At 44.2% G+C, this 21859-nt stretch overlaps 1 protein-coding gene across 2 annotated transcripts in view; it reads left to right on the top strand.

Annotated features, from left to right (window-relative positions):
• The first annotated feature begins 732 nt into the window (after nucleotides 1-732).
• SLC2A12 (solute carrier family 2 member 12) overlaps nucleotides 733-21859 on the top strand; it is a 106942-nt gene continuing 85815 nt past the window's right edge. For both annotated transcript variants that reach the window (XM_030198457.1, XM_030198458.1), the window contains exons 1-2: nucleotides 733-980; nucleotides 14728-16077. In XM_030198457.1, coding sequence (XP_030054317.1) covers nucleotides 872-980; nucleotides 14728-16077 — 1459 coding nt within the window. In that variant the 5' untranslated portion in view covers nucleotides 733-871. The remainder of the gene's footprint in view (nucleotides 981-14727; nucleotides 16078-21859) is intronic.

Genomic DNA, 21859 nt, shown 5'->3' on the forward strand with positions numbered 1-21859 from the left:
ACCACAGCTTAGTAAAAGGACCCCTTATCCCTCCATTGCCTCAGGAACAGGCTTTGATTGTAAACCCTCTTAGGACAGGTCAGGAATCTACACCGTCCGTGCCTAAGTGTGACTTAATCCTGGGCTACTACAGAAAAAGGTGTGAGCCAAACCTTCCCCTTCTGGATGCTGACTTTAGAGCCAGTAACAGCGCTGTAATTGTCATTTTGCATAATTCCATCACGTAATGCTGCAGCATCCAGACTGCAAAATAAAATGTTCTTTCTAGATTTATTTTCCAAAGAATGTGAAAATAATATAAAAGAATACCAGGAAAAGAATTTTGATCAGGTTTAAAAGCTTTCTGAAAAGAGAAATTGTGCACCATATCAAACACGTAAGGGGGAAAAAAACCCTGCTACACGACATATTTATTTGTTTTTATGTTTTTTTTCAACAATATTTAATTTTTGAGCTGCTTCTCCTTCCATCCCAGTTATGCTCGCTAGCTTCAGAGGTGATGCAAAGACCCAGGACATAAAACGCTTTTGAGTAATCACTGAAGAATGTGACCGTAGTACAACCGCTTTCACGTCTGCAAGTATTTGACTGGGAGGGAGCATAAGAGAATAGACTTCCGAAATATGCCCCTCCCACTTGTACGGGATAGGCCGGCAGCCCTGTGTGTCACAGAGAGGGGCCCAAGCTTCTGGATTACAGGCAAACTTGTTCCCACCCCCAGTGCCTTGTCATTCGTCTTCTGTTCCCCTGACAGGTTCTGGAACAAAGTGAAAGGGGAGAAAAAATGCACAGTGGGGCGAACAGTGCAGCCCTGTGTAAATCCCGATGAACTGTTCCTCGACCTCCGCAGGAGAAAAACTGTGAAAAAACAATGGCATCTGGGCAAAGTACAGAGGAGGTCAATCTACAGCATCAGAAGCTCAGGGAAAGTGATCAGGACACAAAAGCCACCCACCTGCATCATCTCCAAGCTCAAACAGGTAAAAGTGACTTGTTGCTGCTTATAGCCAGTGCAGCACTAATATTTCCCCCCCTTTTAGCTTATGATAAAATGTTTAACTTTTCCTAAGAGAGTGTAGAATGTTCAGGTGACTTTGGAAGGGAACAAAGGTGGCAATGTCAGTGGTGGCCACAATCCTAACACACCGTAGGAAGGTGACTGAAAAGATTCCATTATTCTGCCGGTTACATGAGAGAGCGAGCTGTCCAGAGTGACGCTAATGCTGTGGGAAATGCTTGCCTACATGTTGATAAGAATAATGCCAAGATTTTTCCTCGATGGAAATTGATTAGAGTAGAAATGTTAGGGCTCAGTGTCAGGGTCTAAGAATCTTTCAGTTTCCAGACATTTTAGTGTGTGTGTGTGTATATATATATATATATATATATATATATATATATATATATATATATATATATATAACTGTCTGTTTTCTTTATCTCTCACCTCCTTTGTTCAGTTTCTTACCTATCTATATTTGTGCTTCCATAACTACTGCTTCACAGACTCACTAGTGGACAGTATACTGTGTACAGTATTTGCTTAGGGAATCTTTGAATTTCTTGTAGGGTCGCACCTCTTGGTGAGTGAACCAAAGCATGATGAAAAGATGAATGAGTTTTCAAGATAACATAAGATCCACCCCCCCCCACCCCAGATTATTACAGCTTTGGCTCAATGAAAACTAATATTCCATTCACACAGAATCTAGTGTTATCTGGAACCAATCTAGCTACTAGACCCCTGTGCTCTGAAAATCCCTATTAGTCTGTCACTTAGTGTATTTATCCCATAAATACATAGTAACATAGTAGATGGCGGCAGAAAAAGACCTGCATGGTCCATCCAGTCTGCCCAACAAGATAAACTCACTACTTTTTGTGTATACCTTACCTTGATTTGTACCTGTCCTTTTCAGGGCACAGACCGTGTAAGTCTGCCCAGCACTAACCCCGCCTCCCAACCACCAGCCCCGCCTCCCACCACTGGCTCTGGCACAGACCATACAAGTCTGCCCAGCACTATCCCCACCTCCCGTCACCAGCTCTGCCACCCAATCTCGGCTAAGCTCCTTAGGATCCATTCCTTCTGAACAGGATTCCTTTATGTTTATCCCACGCGTGCTTGAATTCTGTTACCGTTTTCATTTCCACCACTTCCCACGAGAGGGCATTCCAAGCATCCATTACTCTCTGTGAAAAAATACTTCCTGACATTTTTCTTGAGTCTGCCCCCCTTCAATCTCATTTCATGTCCTCTCGTTCTACCTCCTTCGCATCTCCGGAAAAGGTTCATTTGCGGATTAATACTTTTCAAATATTTGAACGTCTGTATCATATCACCCCTGTTTCTCCTTTCTTCCAGACTATACATGTTCAGGTCATCAAGTGTCTCCTCATACGTCTTGTAACGCAAATCCCTTACCATTCTCGTAGCTTTTCTTTGCACCGCTTCTATTCTTTTTATATCCTTCGCAAGGTACGGCCTCCAAAACTGAACACAATACTCTAGGTGGGGCCTCACCAACGACTTATACAGGGGCATCAACACCCCCTTTCTTCTGCTGGTCACACCTCTCTCTATACAGCCTAACAACCTTCTAGCTACGGCCACCGCTTTGTCACACTGTTTCGTCGCCTTCAGATCCTTCTCCCCGTCCGTTCCTATCAGACTCTTCCCGCCAAACACATACATCTCCCGAGGATTTCTATTCCCTAAGTGCATCACTTTGCATTTCTTTGCATTGAATTTTAATTGCCAAACCTTAGACCATTCTTCTAGCTTCCTCAGATCCTTTTTCATGTTTTCCACTCCCTCCCGGGTGTTCACTCTGTTACAGATCTTAGTATCATCCGCAAATAGGCAAACTTTACCTTCTAACCCTTCGGCAATGTCACTCACAAATATATTGAACAGAATCGGTCCCAGCACCGATCCTTGAGGCACACCACTACTCACCTTTCCCTCCTCCGATCGAATTCCATTCACATAAGTACATAAGTACATAAGTAGTGCCATACTGGGAAAGACCAAAGGTCCATCTAGCCCAGCATCCTGTCACCGACAGTGGCCAATCCAGGTCAAGGGCACCTGGCACGCTCCCTAAACGTAAAAACATTCCAGACAAGTTATACCTAAAAATGCGGAATTTTTCCAAGTCCATTTAATAGCGGTCTATGGACTTGTCCTTTAGGAATCTATCTAACCCCTTTTTAAACTCCGTCAAGCTAACCGCCCGTACCACGTTCTCCGGCAACGAATTCCAGAGCCTACCCTCTGGCTTCTGTGCGTCAACTAGTTCCTAATCCAGTTCACCACTTTGGGTCCTATCTTCAGCCCATGCAATAAAATACTTTAAATGAGAAACATATTGCCATGTTCTCATGGACTGTCTTAAGCAGAAAGTGTGGATCAAGAAGACACTGGCAGTGTGACTGATGGAAAAGTAATAGGATAATTTAAACAGTGATTCCTGGAATGAGTTTCAAATCCTGACTCTTAGAAATTCAAACAGAATGCTTTTCATTTGCAAGGAAATTAAAGGAGGGATTTACACAAATGAATGGGCATGTTTAATTCCTTTGCTACTGTTAGTTCATGGCAACCAGGAGGGAAGATGGAAAGCAAAGCATAAGGCCAAAGAACAATAACTTATTGAAATCATATTCAATTTAGTATAATAAATGAATCCTTTAACTATGTTTTTCTACTGTAATTAGACGTGGTGAAAGCCGACTGCTAGCTAGGCTCTGGGTTCACTTGGTTAGGCAGGTTATGCTTGATTTCAGGCACAAATTAGAGAAGCAGTGAGTGACTTTTCCCAAATTGCTGTTTGGAACCTAAGTTCACATTACCCCATGTCTATTCAGTAGAAAGTAGAAGAGGACAAATTTACAGACAATGAAAGACTATAATCAGAGTGAGCTAGAGATTTAAAAGTTGAAAGACTGGGCTTTAAATTGGATTGGAACAGGAAATTAGAGGTGTGCTGGAACTTTGACACCCATAGCAACACATGCAAATGCTGGAGTGTTGACCCTCTTTAGTCCCAAGAAAGCCACTTTTTGTGGTAAACACTAACTCCTTCCGTCTGGATGATAACATGTGTAACAGATGCATAAATAGCGCCTATGTTGTAGAATTGCCCCTAAATTTCTACTTTGTTCTTTTGCATGGCAGTCCCAGCAGAAAAATAGTGCACATTATATCACAAATAATGCAGAACATATTTTCACCTTACAATATAGTGTTATTATAAGAACAACCAAAAATAGATCAATTAGCAGTTAAAAACTGCATCTGGGTTAAGAATGTACCACCTGATAGTCAAAGCAATTTAAACAGCCGGGAGGGGCTCCTGACCATTTAAATCACTTGTCCGGGACTATCTGCTGATATTCAGTGGCACTTAACCACAGTGCCGTTGAATATCACCACATATCGTCCCTGCACTGTCCAGTTAGTGCCAGGGTGGTCCATGAGAGGAGCATTGGAGGTGCCTGGATCTAACCAGTTAGCAGCCATATTTAGACCGCTAACCAGTTAGGAAAACAACTAAAGTTAGGACAGCAAAAAGACTGTTCTAATTTTAGCCACAAAGCTAACTGGGCACCGGTCTGAATATTGGCTGGTGCCCAGTTAACTTACGGGTTATGGTGGAGAAGTGCCGGCTGCCCTCCCTTTCTGATCCCCCGTTTCACCCCCAGGAAGTACTGCACTCTCTTCCCGTCCTGATCCCCCTCCCAACCCCCCCCCCCAAAGAAAGAAGATTTCAGACTGAGCCCCCCTCTCCCTACCCCCAAACCTGTTGCCCCCCTCCGGGCCTACCTGGATGGTCCCTAGTGGCCTAGCGGGGCAAACGGGCAGGAGAGGTACCCACTTGCTCCTGCTTGGTGCGGCAGCTTGTTCAAAATAGCTGTCACAAGTTACAGAGGCAGCCTAGCGGTAGTACCCAAGTACCATGAGGCTGCCACTAGAGGTTGCAGCAACCATTTTGAACAGACTGTCATATCAGGCAGGAACAAGTGGGCATTGCTCCAGCCTGTTTGCCCTGCTAGACCCTAGGCCATAAGGGACTATCTAGGCAGGCTCAGAGGGGGCCTACAAGAGTGGGAAGAAGGGGCTTGGGCCTACCATTTTTCTTTGGGAGGCTGGGTGGGAGGGGGATTGGCAGGAAGGGGGGTGCTATGGTTCCTGGGAGGGGGTATTGGAAGGGGGATGCTATGGTTCCTGGGCACAAACTCTTATGCCGGACCTGGTCGAATATTGGCTTGGACCTGCATAAACTCCGACAGCCACTGCTATAACAATTAGCCCCAAGTATTCAGTGCCGGGGCCCGCACATGGCCTGGCACTGAGTATCTGGGGCTAATCTAACCTGCAAGATGTAGTGATGCAAATCGACAAGTTAAATAGGAAGGGGTTCCAAGGCAGAAGGCCTTAAAAACCATGAGGAGAATTTTATATTGGACTTGAAAGGCTACTGGAAGCCTGTGGTGGCCTTTTAGAAGAGGCGATACACGGTCTGACTTTCTGGCATGACAGACCAGTTGAATAGCGGTGTTCTGCAAAGTTTGTAATCTTTTGAGAGAAGACTGAGAGGACCCTGAATAGCTGACATTACAATAACCAATTTTAGTCATGAGTAGTGCTAGAACAGGAACATAGAAGGAATCATGACTAAAGTATTGTCTGACACAGTGAAGCTGTCGAAGAGTGAAGAAAAAAAAACAACAACAGATTTTAAAATGGATGAAATTTGTGATGAAAAGGAAAGTTGGGAATCAAGGGTTACCTCAAGATACCAGAAATATGTTACAGGGTGATGGAGGAACCCATGAGGAGGGGAGAAGTAAGAGTGGAGTGTTACTATGCAACTGCTCATCTCCATGGTGGCAACACTGGAGGTAGTAATTTGGATGAGGGCTCATATATAGCCGCTCGATAAGGTGCTGTTTTACCAGTAGGTTCCTTGGTTTCAGGTGTTTGAGGTACATCTCCCACTGTTGGGGACTCTGCACAACAGTGTGTCTTTGTGGGCCAATTTTCACTATCTGCTCTGGGGGATTCTCCTGGACTGTCCTGACTGGATTGTATTGACCAGCAATGTGAGCCTCCAGGGTGAGGTGTTCACTGCCTGAGTTGGGTTGCGCAAATTTGATGGTCCCAGATGGGAGTTAGCATGGTCCATCAACTGCCTGGAGACAAGAGTCATTCAACTAGCACTACATGAGTTTCTTCTCTTAGTGAAGGGGAAGGTGGTCAGGGTGCTGTCAGTCACAGCCACTGCAGTGGCTTACATCAACAAGCAGGGGGGCATGTGTAGTGCAGTGGTGGCCCAGGAAGCCAGCTGGATTTGCTGTTGGACCCAAAACTTCTCTCTCGGCCATCTCAACAAGGACAGAAAATGTGCAGGTGGACTTTCTCAGCTGGGATGCTCTGGTTCCAGGAGAGTGGAAGCTGAACCACTTCGCCTTCCAGCTACAGGTGGATTGCTGGGGTCTGCCTTGCTTTCTTCTGATAATGATGCACTAGAATGCCAAATGCACCTGATTCTTCAGGAGAGTGGTCAAGATAGAGGAAATTGAAACCCTGGTACAGTCCTCACTGCTGCAGGAGCCTTTGTACTAGTTTCTACCCTAACCCGTCATTGGCTGAATCCTCTGGAAAGTGGCCAGGCACCCCTTATTAGTAATTCTAGTCATCCTGGACTACCCCACTGTCCATGGTATCTTTTGTGCCTCCTGGCAGAACCCCCTTCCTGTTATTGAGGGGTTGGGGGTGGTGATCATGGAGGATCTCAATCCATTCTGGCTTATGGCAAGGCCTTTGAGAAGCAGTGCCTGAGAAATAGGGGTTATTCTTCATCAGTTATCTCCACTGTGTATTGTCAACGTCCCAGCCTCTGTCAGCTCGGGCTTTCCACTGTCTGCTCCAAGCGCACACTGCCACTCTGGGTTTTCTAACAACTTAGAAATTATAACAACTGAAAAGGTGGGGTTTTCCTTGCCCCTTTTATTCTGAAACCACCTTAAAGCAGGGAACAGTTTTATAGCCTTCCCCAGTCCACTGCAGTCTTTTTGAAATAGTCCACTCTATATAAGGGTCCTTCTTCCCTAAAGCCAAAGCAGTCTACTAGCAATAGTTCATTCAATGTACTTGTTTGTATCCCCAAAGCAAAACAGTCTGCTAGAAACAGTTCATTCCATGTACTTGTCTTTATCCCCAAGGCAAAGTAGTATGCTTAAAACAATTCATTCAAAATAATTGTACATCTTCAGACTCGAGTATTCTTTTCCCTTTCCTCAGTGGACCACCAAGGAAAAGGAGACCCCCCCCCTTCCCTTTATTCTACTAGCCTGGAATTCTCTGGTAGCCACCCTGGGGTCTAACTTGAGCCCAGGGAAACACCTCTGTAATAACTTCCTTCAGTTCAGGTACTCCTATTAAACCTCTTCTCCATGTAGTGAATCAAATTACCCATTAAGGTAGCTAACATTCCCCTAGAATGCCCCCTCTGTACCTGGTCAAGGGCAGAGATATCCATCGGTTCCCACTTCGTCTCCCCCTCCACCCTTTCAGCCTCAGAAATCCCTCCTTGTGCCTCCCATTCCATTTGAATCTATCCTTCAGCAGCTGATGATCATTACCCTCAGCTGGGCTAGAAAGATCAAGCCTTCCAGCTCGGGGAACCTGGGTCTTGTAGTCCAGCTCCTCCAGATTAAAAGAATCCTGTGACTCATTTCGGGATCCTGGGAAGCGTAGTGTAGTCTACTCTCTCTGGAGGAGTCAGGTAATCTGACTTGGGGAAGCTGGGAGTTGTAGTCCCTCCCATGTCCCTGGAGATGCCTTCCACTCTTACTCCTCCTCCCAGAGTCTCCTCCTCAAGGGCTATCCTGGGGAAGCTGGGAGTTGTAGTCACCTGTTTAGATGAAACTTTGTTCTTGCAGAGCCTAACCCCCATGTCCTGCCTTCTGGACCTGTTGTATCCATCACAGTATGAAACCTGCAGACAATCTACATCAGGGGTGTCTAACCTCGGTCCTCAAGGGCCACAATTCAGTTGGATTTTCAGGATTTCCCCAGTGAATATGCATCATCTAAATCAAATAACTATGTATGACCAGCAGAAGAAAAGAGGTGTTGATGCCCCTGTATAAGTCGTTGGTGAGGCCCCACCTGGAGTATTGTGTTCAGTTCTGGAGGCCATACCTTGCTAAGGATGTAAAAAAAATGGAAGCGGTGCAAAGAAAAGCTACGAGAATGGTAAGGGATTTGCGTTACAAGACGTATGAGGAGAGACTTGCGGACCTGAACATGTATACCCTGGAGGAAAGCAGAAACAGGGGTGATATGATACAGACGTTCAAATATTTGAAAGTTATTAATCCGCAAACGAACCTTTTCCGGAGATGGGAGGGCGGTAGAACGAGAGGACATGATATGAGAGTGAAGGGGGGCAGACTCAAGAAAAATGTCAGGAAGTATTTTTTCACGGAGAGAGTGGTAGATACTTGGAATGCCCTCCCGCGGGAGGTGGTGGAGATGAAAACGGTAACGGAATTCAAGCATGCGTGGGATAAACACAAAGGAATCCTGTGCAGAAGGAATGGATCCTCAGAAGCTTAGCCGAGATTGGGAGGTGGGGCTGGTGTTTGGGTGGTGGGGCTAGTTCTGGGCAAGACTTCTACGGTCTATGTCCTGAAAATGGCAGATACAAATCAAGGTAAGGTATACACAAGAAGTAGCACATATGAGTTTATCTTGTTGGGCAGACTAGATGGACCGTGCAGGTCTTTTTCTGCCGTCATCTACTGTGTTACTATGTTAAATAGTAAACAATCATATTATCAAAATTACTTGCTAAAATGTCCCTCGCTAAAAAATCTCCCTATATTAAACACAGCCCAATCCTAATCTTTTTCAACCATTATATAGTGCTTGCAAAGATCAAATCTCAGGACCACATAAAAATATTCCCTTAGATAAGTCCCACAATACAAAATGTTGGTTCCATCAGTTCAAACAAATACAGGCTCCATACAAGTCAATCCCGTACAGCGTCAACCATTGCAGTTCAAGAAAAGCAAATGTGACTCCATCAGCAAAGCTTGCTCAGTTCCAAAGCGAAGCATGCAAATACAAAAGCTCCAAGGCACAGGAAAGTAAGCACACTGCGTCTTCCACTATTCATCCATTCACAGAACAATATGTTGATCGCAATTCACATTCTGCAACATGTTCTCAAGACTTCTTAGGGGTCGAGATTAATTACTACAACCCTCTATCATCAGCCACCAGGCAGTAAGAGCACTATCAACACCGCTCCCAGCATATGGTTGGCTGTACAAAAATGCCAACACATGCCAGCTGACTGTATGCTGGGAGTGGTGTACAGGATTGACTTGTATGGAGCCTGTGTTTGTTTGAACTAATGGAACCAACATTTTGTATTGTGGGACTTATTTAAGGGAATATTTTTATATGGTCCTGGATTTGGATCTTTGGAAGCAGTATATAATGGTTGGGATAGTTTAGGACTGGGCTGTGTTTAATATAGGGAGATTTTTCAGTGAGGGACATTTTAGCGAGCAATTTTGATAATAAAGATTTATATGATTGTTTACTATTTGCATAGTTATTTGATGTAGATGATACATTGACTAATAAGTATACTGACATTGATTTCACCCATTTTTTTTGTTAAGCAATGAATATGCATGAGATCTATTTGCATGTACTGCCTCCATTGTATGCAAATAAATTTCATGCGTATTCATTGTGGAAATTCTGAAAACCCAACCTGGCGGGGGCTGAGGTTGGACACCCCTGGTCTACATCCTTGGGCCTTTGAGGATTGGTGCATGGAACTGGAGCTTTCACCCTGGCATTTCTTGCAGAGTGGTTTCCCCTGAAGGTCCAGGTGGCGGCTCTCTCATGTTTTCAAGGCAAGCTACAGTGAGGCTCCCTGGTGGTGCAAGTGGATATCTTGCTGTTCTTGCCTGGGGTGAAACAGATTGGCCCCCATTATGGCCTGTTCTCCCGCAGTGGGGCCTGAATTTGGTCCTCAATGCCTGCTCGGATCTGCTATTCCAACCTTTGAGGAGAGTCTCAGTGAGGGATCTCATTCTGAAAACAGTCTTCCTGGTAGCCATTTGTTCTGACAGCCGAGCTGCAAACCTTGTGTTGCAGGAACTCCTACTTGCTATTCTTAGATGACGCAGTCTTCCTTTGAGTGGTCCTTCCTTCCTACTGAAGGTGGTCTCCCCATTCCATGTGAACCAGGTATGGTTCTGCCTTCATTCTTAGGTTGGAAGATAATGGTGTCCTCGTGGCAGCTCCACAGCTTGGATGTTTGTAGAATGTTGCTTTGGTAATTGGAGGTCACCAACTCCTTTCAATTTTTAGATAGGCTATTTGTGCTGTTTTAGGGCCTGTATAAGGGGTAGGCTTCATCTAAGCCTTTGATAATGGCAGATTAAGGCAACAATTGAGATGGTGTACTTCTTGTGCGAAAAAATGGTTCCATTGGACCTGAAGGTCCACTCCACCCAGGCTCAGGTGGCATCCAGGGTGGAGGCTCTAGTCGTCACGCCAGAGGACATCCACAAGGTGGCAACATGGCCCTCACTATATTCCTTTGTAAAGAAAGCACTTCAAGATTGGTGTATTTTGCGTGGTAGAGTAGTTATTCATAGTGCCTTGTCTTCCTCCTTCAAGTAAGGTATTGATTTTTTGTACATGCCATTGGTTTGTATTGGTCTAGAAGAATAGTTCCAGCATCTCTACCTCCCATTTCCCGTGGTCTGACGGTGCTTGCTGGCTTGACTCGGTCGCTGCAGGGCACTGCAGCGATTGGGGAGGGCTGCCTGGGTGCTTCGATCTTTCTTGTGATGTGTTCTGTCTCCTTTGATGTTCCATATGGACGGGATACGTCGTGGGGGGATCAAGGCACCCAGGTAGCAACTGTCAGGTGCTGCAGTGTCCCTGCTGGCGGCGATTGGGGCGGGTTGGCATGCTCCATTGGACCGCAGGGAGCACAAGGGAGGGAGAGAGGAGAGCTGCCAGCTGCCTGGGATAGTAGGTGGAGGTCATGATTGCACTTAGAAGGGTAATCCTCCCCATGCCTCTTATATGCCTTAGCTTAGCAGGGTTTAAAAAAAGGTTTGGATGGCTTCCTAAAAGAAAAGTCCATAAGCCATTGTTAAAATGGACGGGAAAATCCACTGCTTATTTCTGGGATAAGCAGCATAAAATGTATTGTACTGTTTTGGGATCTTGCCAGGTACTTGTGACCTGGATTGGCTACTGTTGGAAACAGGATACTGAGCTTAATGGACCTTTGGTCTGTCCCAGGATGGCAACACTTATGTACTTATGTACTTAATCTTAAGGAAGGTGAAATTTATTTACAACTGTTAATTTCCTTTCCTTGAGTTCTGCTAGACCAGACCAGGGCCCGCTCTGGAAGACAGTGGTGTAAGGGATTTCTTTCGGGCTTAGCATGCTTTCTCACTCAGTGCATTTGTATATACAGTAGTTCTTCCCTGTTGATAATCTCTTGGTTATGATCAATATATGCACTGCAGTGACTTAGATGGGATTCTAAATTGGTGTGTAGCAAGGTGGACTTAGTGCTGCTGTGGTAGTGGCATCCTAGAGAATTCCAGGTTGCATCAGCCCTTATACTGGTGACATCTCTGGAATAGTTCAGTATCTCTACTTCCATTAGCTGGTAGGAGGACTCAACCCATTGGTCTGGACTTGTCAAAAAGGACTCAAGGAAAGGAAATTAACAGGTATGAATAAATGTCACCTTATTGATCTGGAATGAGAAACAATGAGAGAAGTGATAAAATATGTAGGTTACAAAAGATTATTCTAAGTTGTCAACATATGAACAGGCTGAGGAACTGCAGAAGGACCTTTCCAAACTGGATACAGTGGTGTAGCCAGACCTGACTTTTTGGGTGGGCCCAGAGCTAATATGGGTGGGCACTATGTATATAGGTATGAGTAGTGTTTCTTGGGATACTACAAAATGATGCCTTAGAATGCTGCCCAACAGCTGCCCTGCATCAATATAAACCACATACACACTTAATGGAAAGCAACAATATTTGTAAATATAGTTACATTATGCCATATCAAACATGATCAGACATAAGTCTACAATAATGGCAAACATCTCAACGCACTTGACAGGATCCTGCATTATAATTACAGCAATGACATAACAATGTATTCAAATTCTGGTAGCATCTCAATAATGACAACAAAATCCCGTCACTACCAGTACTTTGTGAAGTAACACTAAATCCTGCAAGGAGGCTTCTTAGAGCCTATATTGCAAACTGTCAATAACAGTACCTTTAAAAAGGCAGCAGTGCATATACACAACAGCCAGAAAAGTCAGACTCATAGATCCCCATACAAACTACATACCAGCAGAAACTCTCACCTGCTCAGTCACATGCAGACCACAGACCAACCCTCATCAATTACAGAATAAAGGACCAAAATTAGAATTTTTTAAAAATTTATTTTCTAAATTTCTATGCCACACTATCTGCAATTCTAAGCAGAACACAATTCAACACACATAATTTTAAAACATATTACAAAAAACATAAAACAAAGACCTTCCCTTCTCAACCCCCCCATCCATCCCAGCAGCCTGGCATCAGCCCTTCCTTTCTATACCTTACCCCCCCCCCCCCCGCAATCCATCCCTGTAGCCCAGTATCAATCCTTCCCTTCCCCACCATCCATCCCATAGCTAAGCATCAGCCCTATCCTGTCGCCTAGCGTCAGCCCTGTCCTACTCCCTACCCATCCCCATGGCATTAGATATAAGACTTTTTTAATGTTCTGGGCACTGCAGAGCCCACCTCCACCGCACCGGTGCAGCCACAGAAAACCGCCTACACTTTTTTTTTTTAAATTTAACCTAGGCACTGTAGAGACCATCCCCACCCAAAAACCCACCAACATGAGAAATAGACAACTTTTTAAAAATTAACCTGGGCACTATTAAAATTTATTGTTGGTGAATTTCTGGGTGGGGGTGGGCTCTTCATTGCCTAGGGCAAAAGAGATATATTTAATGATTAAATATACCTTTTTTTTTTTTGGCTCTAGGCAGTGAAGAGTCCACCCCACCCAGAAGCCCACCATCAGAGCCATCATTTTGGTTACAAGAGTAATCAAAATGCTCGCTGGTGGTGGGCTTCTGGGTGGGGGTGGGCTCTTCACTACCTAGGGCCAAAAAAAGGTATATTTTAATCATTAAATATACCTTTTTTGCCTTAGGCAGTGAAGTGCTTACCCCACCCAGAAGCCTACCACCACCAGCAAGTATTTTGAGTACAAACACAAATCAATTAATACATGACACATTACAAACATTTAAAAATACATATGCTTTTATTACCTGGCTCCTGTAGCTGTGTGGGGCCACGAGGGAGTGCTGCTGCTGTGATTAATTGACTCCCCAAGAGAACTGACTAAAAATCATAGGCCCAGCCGGCAGGACAGGGCACAGGGTGGACTTGGAGTCGTGTCCGTGACCTTTCCCATGCGGCGCTGCGTGTGGTGCGGCGCCATCATGCTGTGAGCAACTACACACTGTGGGCCCCGGCCAGGCTGTGTGTGTGGGGGGAGACGGCAGTGTGGTGGCGTGCGTGGCGCTGGCGCGTGTATGTGGCACCGGCCGCAACTTTGCAAGTCTTTAGCGCGAGATTATATGCGGCCCGGCGTCTGGCCAAGGAGGAGCTGCCAGTGAGTGCGACTGCTGAGAAAAACATGTGGGAGGTGGCTGAGCGAGCCGACAGCAGATTGGGCAGAAACTAAGGCTGTAGCTGCTCAGCTGCTGCAAAACTGGGTGGGCCTGGGCCCACCCAGGCCCACCCGTAGCTACGCCCATGACTAGATATCTAACCTGCAGGTGAAATTCAGCACAGACAAGTGCAAAGTGATACACATAGGGAAAGTAATCGCACTTTTAAGTATAGTTTCAACTTCAACCATTCTTTGTCCTTTTTTTTTTTTTTTTTTGATCTAGCAATTTCTTTCTGCTTTTTTGGACTCATTGAAAACTTGCACTTAGACAGTGCCTTGAGCCTTTATTCATGTAGGTCATTTTCTCAGTTTATTCTTTCTGCTGTCCAGCCCAGTAAATCACAGTGACTATGTATTAACTGAGAAGTATGGATGAAGATACTTTCCCACATCATGCAGCACCTATGATTTTGCAGCTCTTATTTTGAGATCTGGCTCTGCAGCAGCAGCAGCAGGAGGTGATGTTCTTAAGCACTTCTCCTGCTGCAGTGCCATATTGGGTAATTGAAGAAAGTCAGGAGGTGGGGTAGCAATACTGTTGGAAGTAAATTCAGTGTTTGTTATGCTTACCTCCTGCCAGTCTCAATAGAGGCTTAAAGCTTTATTGGAGGGGGGTGGGGGAGCGGGGAATTTCTCTTCCACCACCACCATTGCTATTGGGGAAGGAGACCATTGTCAACATTTTCCTTGGAGTCTGAAATTTGAGCTTGCACCACTGTTCAAAAGCTAAATTAATACCATACCTGAACAAACAGTTATGTACAAACAGTTGTAGACTACCTTGTATTAAAATTGGAAATATGTTCTAAAAATATAAAATATTTGTTTATGATATATATATATATATATACATGATGCAACTTATTTATACTTTTCTTTAATTCTAGGATGTGGAACATTTACTCTTCTTTCATCTGTCATTGCATCTGTAAGTGGACTTCTGGTGGGCTATGAGCTAGGGATAATCTCTGGAGCCCTTCTTCAGCTCCACAGTTTATTGGGGCTTAGCTGCCCACAACAGGAAATAGTAGTAAGCTCACTTTTGACTGGAGCCTTACTAGCATCACTCACTGGTGGTTTCCTGATAGACCATTATGGAAGAAAACCTACTATAATTATATCATCATGTCTACTTGTCCTGGCAAATCTGCTGTTGATATCTGTTGTAGCATATGAAGTTCTCATTGTAGGACGTGTTGCCATAGGAGTTGCCATATCTCTTTCTGCAATTGCGACATGTGTTTACATTGCTGAGATTGCACCACAACACAGACGAGGCCTACTGGTATCCTTAAATGAACTGATGTTTGTAGTAGGCATTCTTCTTGCCTATGTTTCAAATTATGCATTTGCTGCTGTTTCTCATGGCTGGAAATACATGTTTGGTCTAATTATTCCACTAGCCACTTTACAAGCTGTTGCAATGTCCTTTCTTCCACAAAGCCCTCGGTTTCTACTTATGAAAGGCCACGATGGACGAGCCAGCAGGGTGCTCCAAAAGCTCATGCCAGCCACTAACACTATTGAGGAACTCACTGCTATTAAGGCTTCCCTTAAAGCCGAACACCAATATAGCTTTCTGGATTTATTTCGCTCCAAGGACAACATGAGGGCCCGAATGTTAATAGGCATCACATTAGTATTTTTTGTGCAAGTTACAGGACAGCCTAACATTGTATTTTATGCTTCTACTGTTCTGAAGTCAGTTGGCTTTGATAGCAATGAAGCAGCCAGCCTGGCATCTACTGGAATTGGAGTAGTTAAAGTAGTTAGCACAATACCAGCCATCTTGTACGTGGATAAAGTAGGAAGTAAACGCTTTCTTTGCATTGGGTCAGCAGTCATGGCTGTATCATTGATCATTATGGGCTTTGTAAGTCTAAAAATAGATGTAAATTTCAGTAGCATTTGCAGAAGCCATACTCAACCCAACCAGTCACAGGAAGATTCATATATTCCTGACCCAAGAAACTTGAACTTCAGCAGTGGTTCTCACCGGACAGAGTTTGTTAGTATAACTTCATCTAGCAGATCCCCTTTTATAACACAAGAAAACTTGGAAACTGCAAGGACTGAAGAGTGGAGCTGGAGACATGGATCTCATTCATCTACAGTGAAACAAAGAGACGCCTCTGAGTCATCGCAAACTGACAGTCCAGTTCCAGCTTCTTTAAAGTGGACATGCTTGGCAAGCTTACTTGCTTTTGTTGCTGCTTTTTCCATAGGCCTTGGACCGAGTAAGTCACAAATCATTTTTCTCACATGGATAAGGTAGTAAGTTCTTTGCACAATAAGGCAACTTTCTAGTGGTTGAAACGTGATCGCACAACTTTTTGTTTAACTGTTGACAAAGGTTTAAATATTATGCCGGGGTGGACTAATATTCAACACTGTTTGTTTGCAGAGGCTTAGTAACAAAAATAAAATGGAATTTAGTGCAGTCCACAGTAGGCTTATCGCTCGCTTGTCTGGGGCTACCACCGGCCCAACTCGGCCACCGGCGGTAGTCCCACACTGAGCGTGCGCCATTTCCAGGGATAAAGAAAAACCCCAGAAATGGCTTGCACCTCGGTAACCCGGTGGTAATCGGGCATTGCCTCGCACTGCCTGGTTACTGCCGGGTTAGCGCGGGAGCCCTTATCGCCACCTCAGTGTGTGGTGGTAAGGGATCCCCCGTCGCATGGCCATGCGGTAAGAGTTTTCTTACCGCATGGCCATGTGTCCCTGGGGTCTTTTGACCCGCTGCGGTAAAATGGGTCCTGGCGTATGGGAAAAACAGTCCCCGCCGTTAGTGCAGGGCCCTTTGTTAAAAAGACCCCTTAGTGCAGTCATTATAAAAATGTTGCCGTTGGCTATTCAGGCCAGGCAAACATTCATTTTCATGCCGGAGTTCTTCCATGAGGAGACAGAATATTCTGTTGGACCTCACAGCTTCTCGGTTTTCCCCAAACTCAAAAATCAGGAGACACTAAGAGGCATATTTTCAAAGCACTTAGCCTCCCAAAGTTCCATAGAAACCTATGGAACTTAGCCTCCCAAAGTGCTTTGAAAATATGCCTCTAAGTGCCTCTTTTACAAAGGCACACTAGTTTTTTTAGCGCACACTAAACATTAGAGATGCCCATATATTTCAGTGGGCGTCTCTAGCATTTAGCGCACACTAATCATTGGCACACGAAAAAAATGGTAGCGCGCCTTTGTAAAAGACCCCCTGAGGTTGTGTAAATTAGAAAAAAAACTTGCATTTTCTGGCGGGGGATACATCCTTCAAACAACTTTCAAAACTTGTCCAAAACATAATTATTTCCAGTCCTGAACATCAATAGCCCCATGTCCTTTAGTTGTATTTTTGGAGTCTTAAACAACTGTGCATAAAACTTGCAACAAGGCTCTTGACCCTCCCAAGGTTTTGGTGGTAGTGGAAAGCAGATCGATACAGGGTATCCGTCACCAAGAAACAGCAGAGCAATGGAGAATGTGCATCATCAGAGGTTTATTAAGCACAATAATATTAAAACACTAAAAAGCCTGACATGGCCATGTTTCGCCCTACTAAGGGCTGTGTTGGGGCAAAATAGCAACTATTAATAAATACATAAAACATAATAGGGCCCTTTTACCAAGCAGCTCTAAAATAGGTTTTTCCCGTGCGCTGATGCCACTTAAAGCGCAGCCAGTAAAAGGCGCTAGTGGCGGTGGGCGTTTTTGCCGTGACCAAGGGCCCCCTTTACCGCAGCGGGTATAAAGGACGAAAAAAGAAATGTCCGTGTGGTAAGTTCGCACTTGCTGCACTGTCATTTTGAGGGAGGGAGCACTTACTGCCACCCATGGAGGTGTCAGTAACAAATCTTGTGCTAACCCGCGGTAACTGAGCAGTGCATGATGCTTCCTGATTACCGCCGGGAAACCCCCTGTGGACATATGGCGTGCGCTGGGGGGTGGAGCTACTGCCAGCACCCGCGTTGGGCCGGCAGAAATTCCGGGTTGCTGCGCGGCAAGTAAAAGGGCCCCTAAGATCTTTTTCCACAGACAAAATCATGTTGCAAAAAGAGGCCCCAAATCCATTAGCACACTGTAGTAAAAGGACGCCTACATTCTGAATCTGGTCCATGGGAATTACACTTGTGGGATTATCACAATCTTTCTTTTGTTGTTGATTATTTGATTCTCAGGTCCTTAATCTGAGAATAAAGAGTTCAAATGTTTGCCTAGAGTTTATGAGTGCTGATGTTATTAATTTATGTAAGCACATTTATCAGTTCTGAAAGAGATAATTTTAAAATTATTGCATGTAAAAAAACATTTAGAGTAATTTATTACCAGCCCTAGTAGAGATGTACCACATTGATTTATGTTTATAGTAGAATAATTTCCAAACCTTAACAATTTGATTCTTGAGGCTAGAAGAGGCTCTGTGCCTTTCCTCTGTCTGAACGATGTTGCTCAGTGGTTCCCAAACCTGCACTGGGGGAACTCCAGTCAGTCATATTTTCTGGATATCCAAACTGAATGTGCATGAAAGAATTTTTCATGCAGTGAAAACAGTGAATGCAAATAAGTCACAACCTTTAAATCCAAAGGAGTTAATATTTAAAATGATTTATGTAGTTAAACTTTGGTGTTAAGCACATAAATTGTTGGGCCCGCTGACCACTTTTGTTAAGACATCAAGGTTAAGTCTGGGAGGAGTGAGTAGCATGTGACTGGCACAGCCTAAAGCTGACTGGATAACACTGATAAATACTGCTATGTAGATAACAGGGAAAGATATCCATTTAACTTTCAGACATCATATCCACGGTCCAGTTCAGCTGCATAAATCGGCTTAATATTTACTTAAAGAATACCGAAGAAGTGATCCAGTTAACTTTAAGCAAATAGTGGTGGTGGTGGTGGGGTGGGGATTCTATAAGGAGCCACATGATTTTAGGAGAAAGAATGCATGTCAGTGGTGGTATTACAGTCACTGATACGTGTAAATGATCTCTTATCAAACACTGATTAGCAGGAAATTATGTTGTGCCAGTGGACAAGTGCAAAGGCAGAGTTTGGATGGAGCATGGATGGGGCACGCAGTTATGTGCATAAATTATCTTCGGTGACTTAGGTTTTTTTCCCACCTTTACCATTCCATTAACTTCTTGGGGATATTATCCAAAAATGAGGGAGACAGAGAGGAGGAAGGCAAGGTTGAGGGGGATAAGTGCTGTGAGACTGCCACTAGTGGTCATGCAGTCATTTTAAAAAGGAGCTACGACAGGCAGAAGTGAGTGGGCATAACCCACCCTCTAGACCACCAGGGACTGAAAAGGTTGGCTTGGGGGGGGGGGGGTCTTTCGCTCTGGAGATTCCTGTTGTCATGGGAGGGAGGAGGGAGGGGAAATTAGAGGGTGTGAGAGAACCTGCTTCAACTTTATGCAGGTCCCAGCTGAATATTGGCTGGGACTTGCAAAAGCTTCGACAGCTAGCCATTTCTGGATTAGCCACAGATATTCAATCAGGTGCCTGGACATGATCTAACATTGAAGATCTTTGGCTATTTCTACCCATAGTGCTCAGCATTAAAAAAAAAAAAACACTGATCGCTGCGGGCTGATTATCTAGTGGTGAATTTACGGCTAACATCTAGGTGTAGAAATTTACATCAGCTACAGAGGTGGTGAAAGTGATCATGTTTTAAATATGTGCATTTTTGTCACTCCTGCTAGAATTACTACAAAGAAAAGGAGGGTGTCTATTTTCTTTTCAGAATAGGCTTGAAATAGGCACCTGCTTGCCCTCTCATCCTAGACAATATATTATAGAATCACCCTCCTAGAGACCTACTGAATATTATCCCAAAAAGTCCATATGTCAGTAGAACTCTCACCAGGACAACTGACAGGATTCCTAGGCCAAAAATCTGTGTTGATTTTCATGTCTTTCCCTATAACCCTCAGTAAATTATTGTATGTTGTTCTATGGCCTATATTTTAAATGCCTGCTACTTTAGGATATGGATGGGCAGTCATTTCAAACGAATGTTGTTTGCTGTTTAGAGTGTTCACTGTGCACACATAGGATCAGATTCAGAATGAAAGGAAAACTTCTGGACCTAGTATTTCCATCAACAAGAGGTGTCAGATTTAAGACAGTACACTCATCAACCTTATCCTGTCTATTTGCAAAATGGTGGAACGATATACCAGTGACAGTACGATCAGTATTAGAAAATACGTGTTAGGGAATGAGGGATAATGTGTACATCACCCAAATACCACCCCCCCCTCACCGCCCAACTACAACCATTATGACCCTAAAATGTAGCAATGTTTTTCTTCTTGAAATGTGTCGTCTAAAATGTAACATTGTACTTGATCTCTTAATGTAAGTTGCGCTGAACTCAGATTGGGAATGCTTTAGACTAATAAGAAGTAAAGGGCCCCTTTTCCTAAGCTGTGGCAAAGAGGGGCCTGCTTCCGTCGGTGCTTGTTTTTTACGCGTGCCGAGGCCCCCTTTTTCCGTAGCGAGTAAAAGGGAAGTCTCTCTTTTCTGTAGGAAATGGCCATGTGTCAAGTAAAGCAATTGCCGCACAGCCATTTTGGGGGGCGGCGGAGCCCTTACCGCCACCCATTGAGGTGGCGATAAGGGCTCCCGCGCTAAACCAGCGGTAACCGGGCAGCACGTGGCACTGCCTAATTACCGCCGGGTACACTCTGGCTTTATAAAAATAAATATCGTTTTTTTAGCACTGGATATGACGGCGCACTAAGGGTGGGAAGTACTGCTGGGCTGCTGTGGTATCCCGGCAGTAGTTCCTGTTTAGCGAGCTGTAAGCCCACGTTGGGCTTACTGCTGCTTAGTAAAAGGGGCCCAAAGTAAAGTAAAGTAAAAGTATATGGTGCCCAAATTTAGGTGTCAGAAGGATTCAAGCTAAACTCTTACATTAAAAAGGCTGCTCTGCGCCAAGCACCCTATATAGAATAGCACCCCCCAGATTCTATATAGTGCACCTTGAGATCCATGCCAAAATCCAAGCGTATTCTTTAACAATGCACGTAATTTAATTGGCTTAACAAGCTAATAGCGTTGATAACAGCTCTTAGCAAGCAACGATCTCATTTGCAACTTTCTCTAAATCAGTCACCTACTTTTTAACTCTTCTTACTCTCTTACCTATCTATATGTTCCATCTTTGCTTTACCCTTCACTATCAGTTATAATGTTCTATTATGCATTGCGTTGACATTGTAAGTAGTATACTATGCTATACTTTGTATTGTTATTTGAATATTTTGACTGCTGTAATTGCCTATTGCTCGTGCTTGATCTATTCTTACTGTACATCGCCTTGAGTGAATTCCTTCAAAAAGGTGGTCAATAAACCCTAATAAATAAATAAATAATGAACACTAATTAGCAATAATTAGAATTTACACGTACAACTCGCCAAGCGCATTCTGTAACACAGTGCACCTAACTTCTAACGGGCGCAGGCAAAAAGGTGTGTGGTTATGGGTGGGGAAATGGGCATTTTGTTGGCATTCTGAAATTTACGCTCATAGTTATAGAATATGGTCCAATGTGCGTAAATCTACGTGCAGGGATTTATGCCACGTTTTCGTAGTGTGAATGGAGGTGTGTAGTTTTAGGTGTTGAGTTATCAACTAAGCATATTCTGTATATCGTACCTAAATCTAGGCACTGCTTATAGAATACGCTCAAATCATCATTGATTTCCATGCCGATTTGTTAGGCACCATGTATAGAATTTCCCCCATAGTTCCGATTCCTGTGCCTAATTTTGAGTGTAAGGACTTATGCCTGCTGAAACCTGGTGTAAATTCTGGTGTGCAATCCGGGAATTGTAGAACACTTCACCAAATTTTTGGAATGCCCCTGACCCATCTATGCCCCCCATGGACACGCCCCCTTTTGGGTTGCACACGAGTCACTCTGAGTGCCACGTTATAGAATAATGTGTAGGCAGAGGCACACACAAATTCAAATTAGTGCCAATTAATGCCAATAATTGTTATG

This window comes from Microcaecilia unicolor, chromosome 3 (genome assembly GCF_901765095.1).
Source record: "Microcaecilia unicolor chromosome 3, aMicUni1.1, whole genome shotgun sequence".
Lineage (NCBI taxonomy): Eukaryota > Metazoa > Chordata > Amphibia > Gymnophiona > Siphonopidae > Microcaecilia > Microcaecilia unicolor.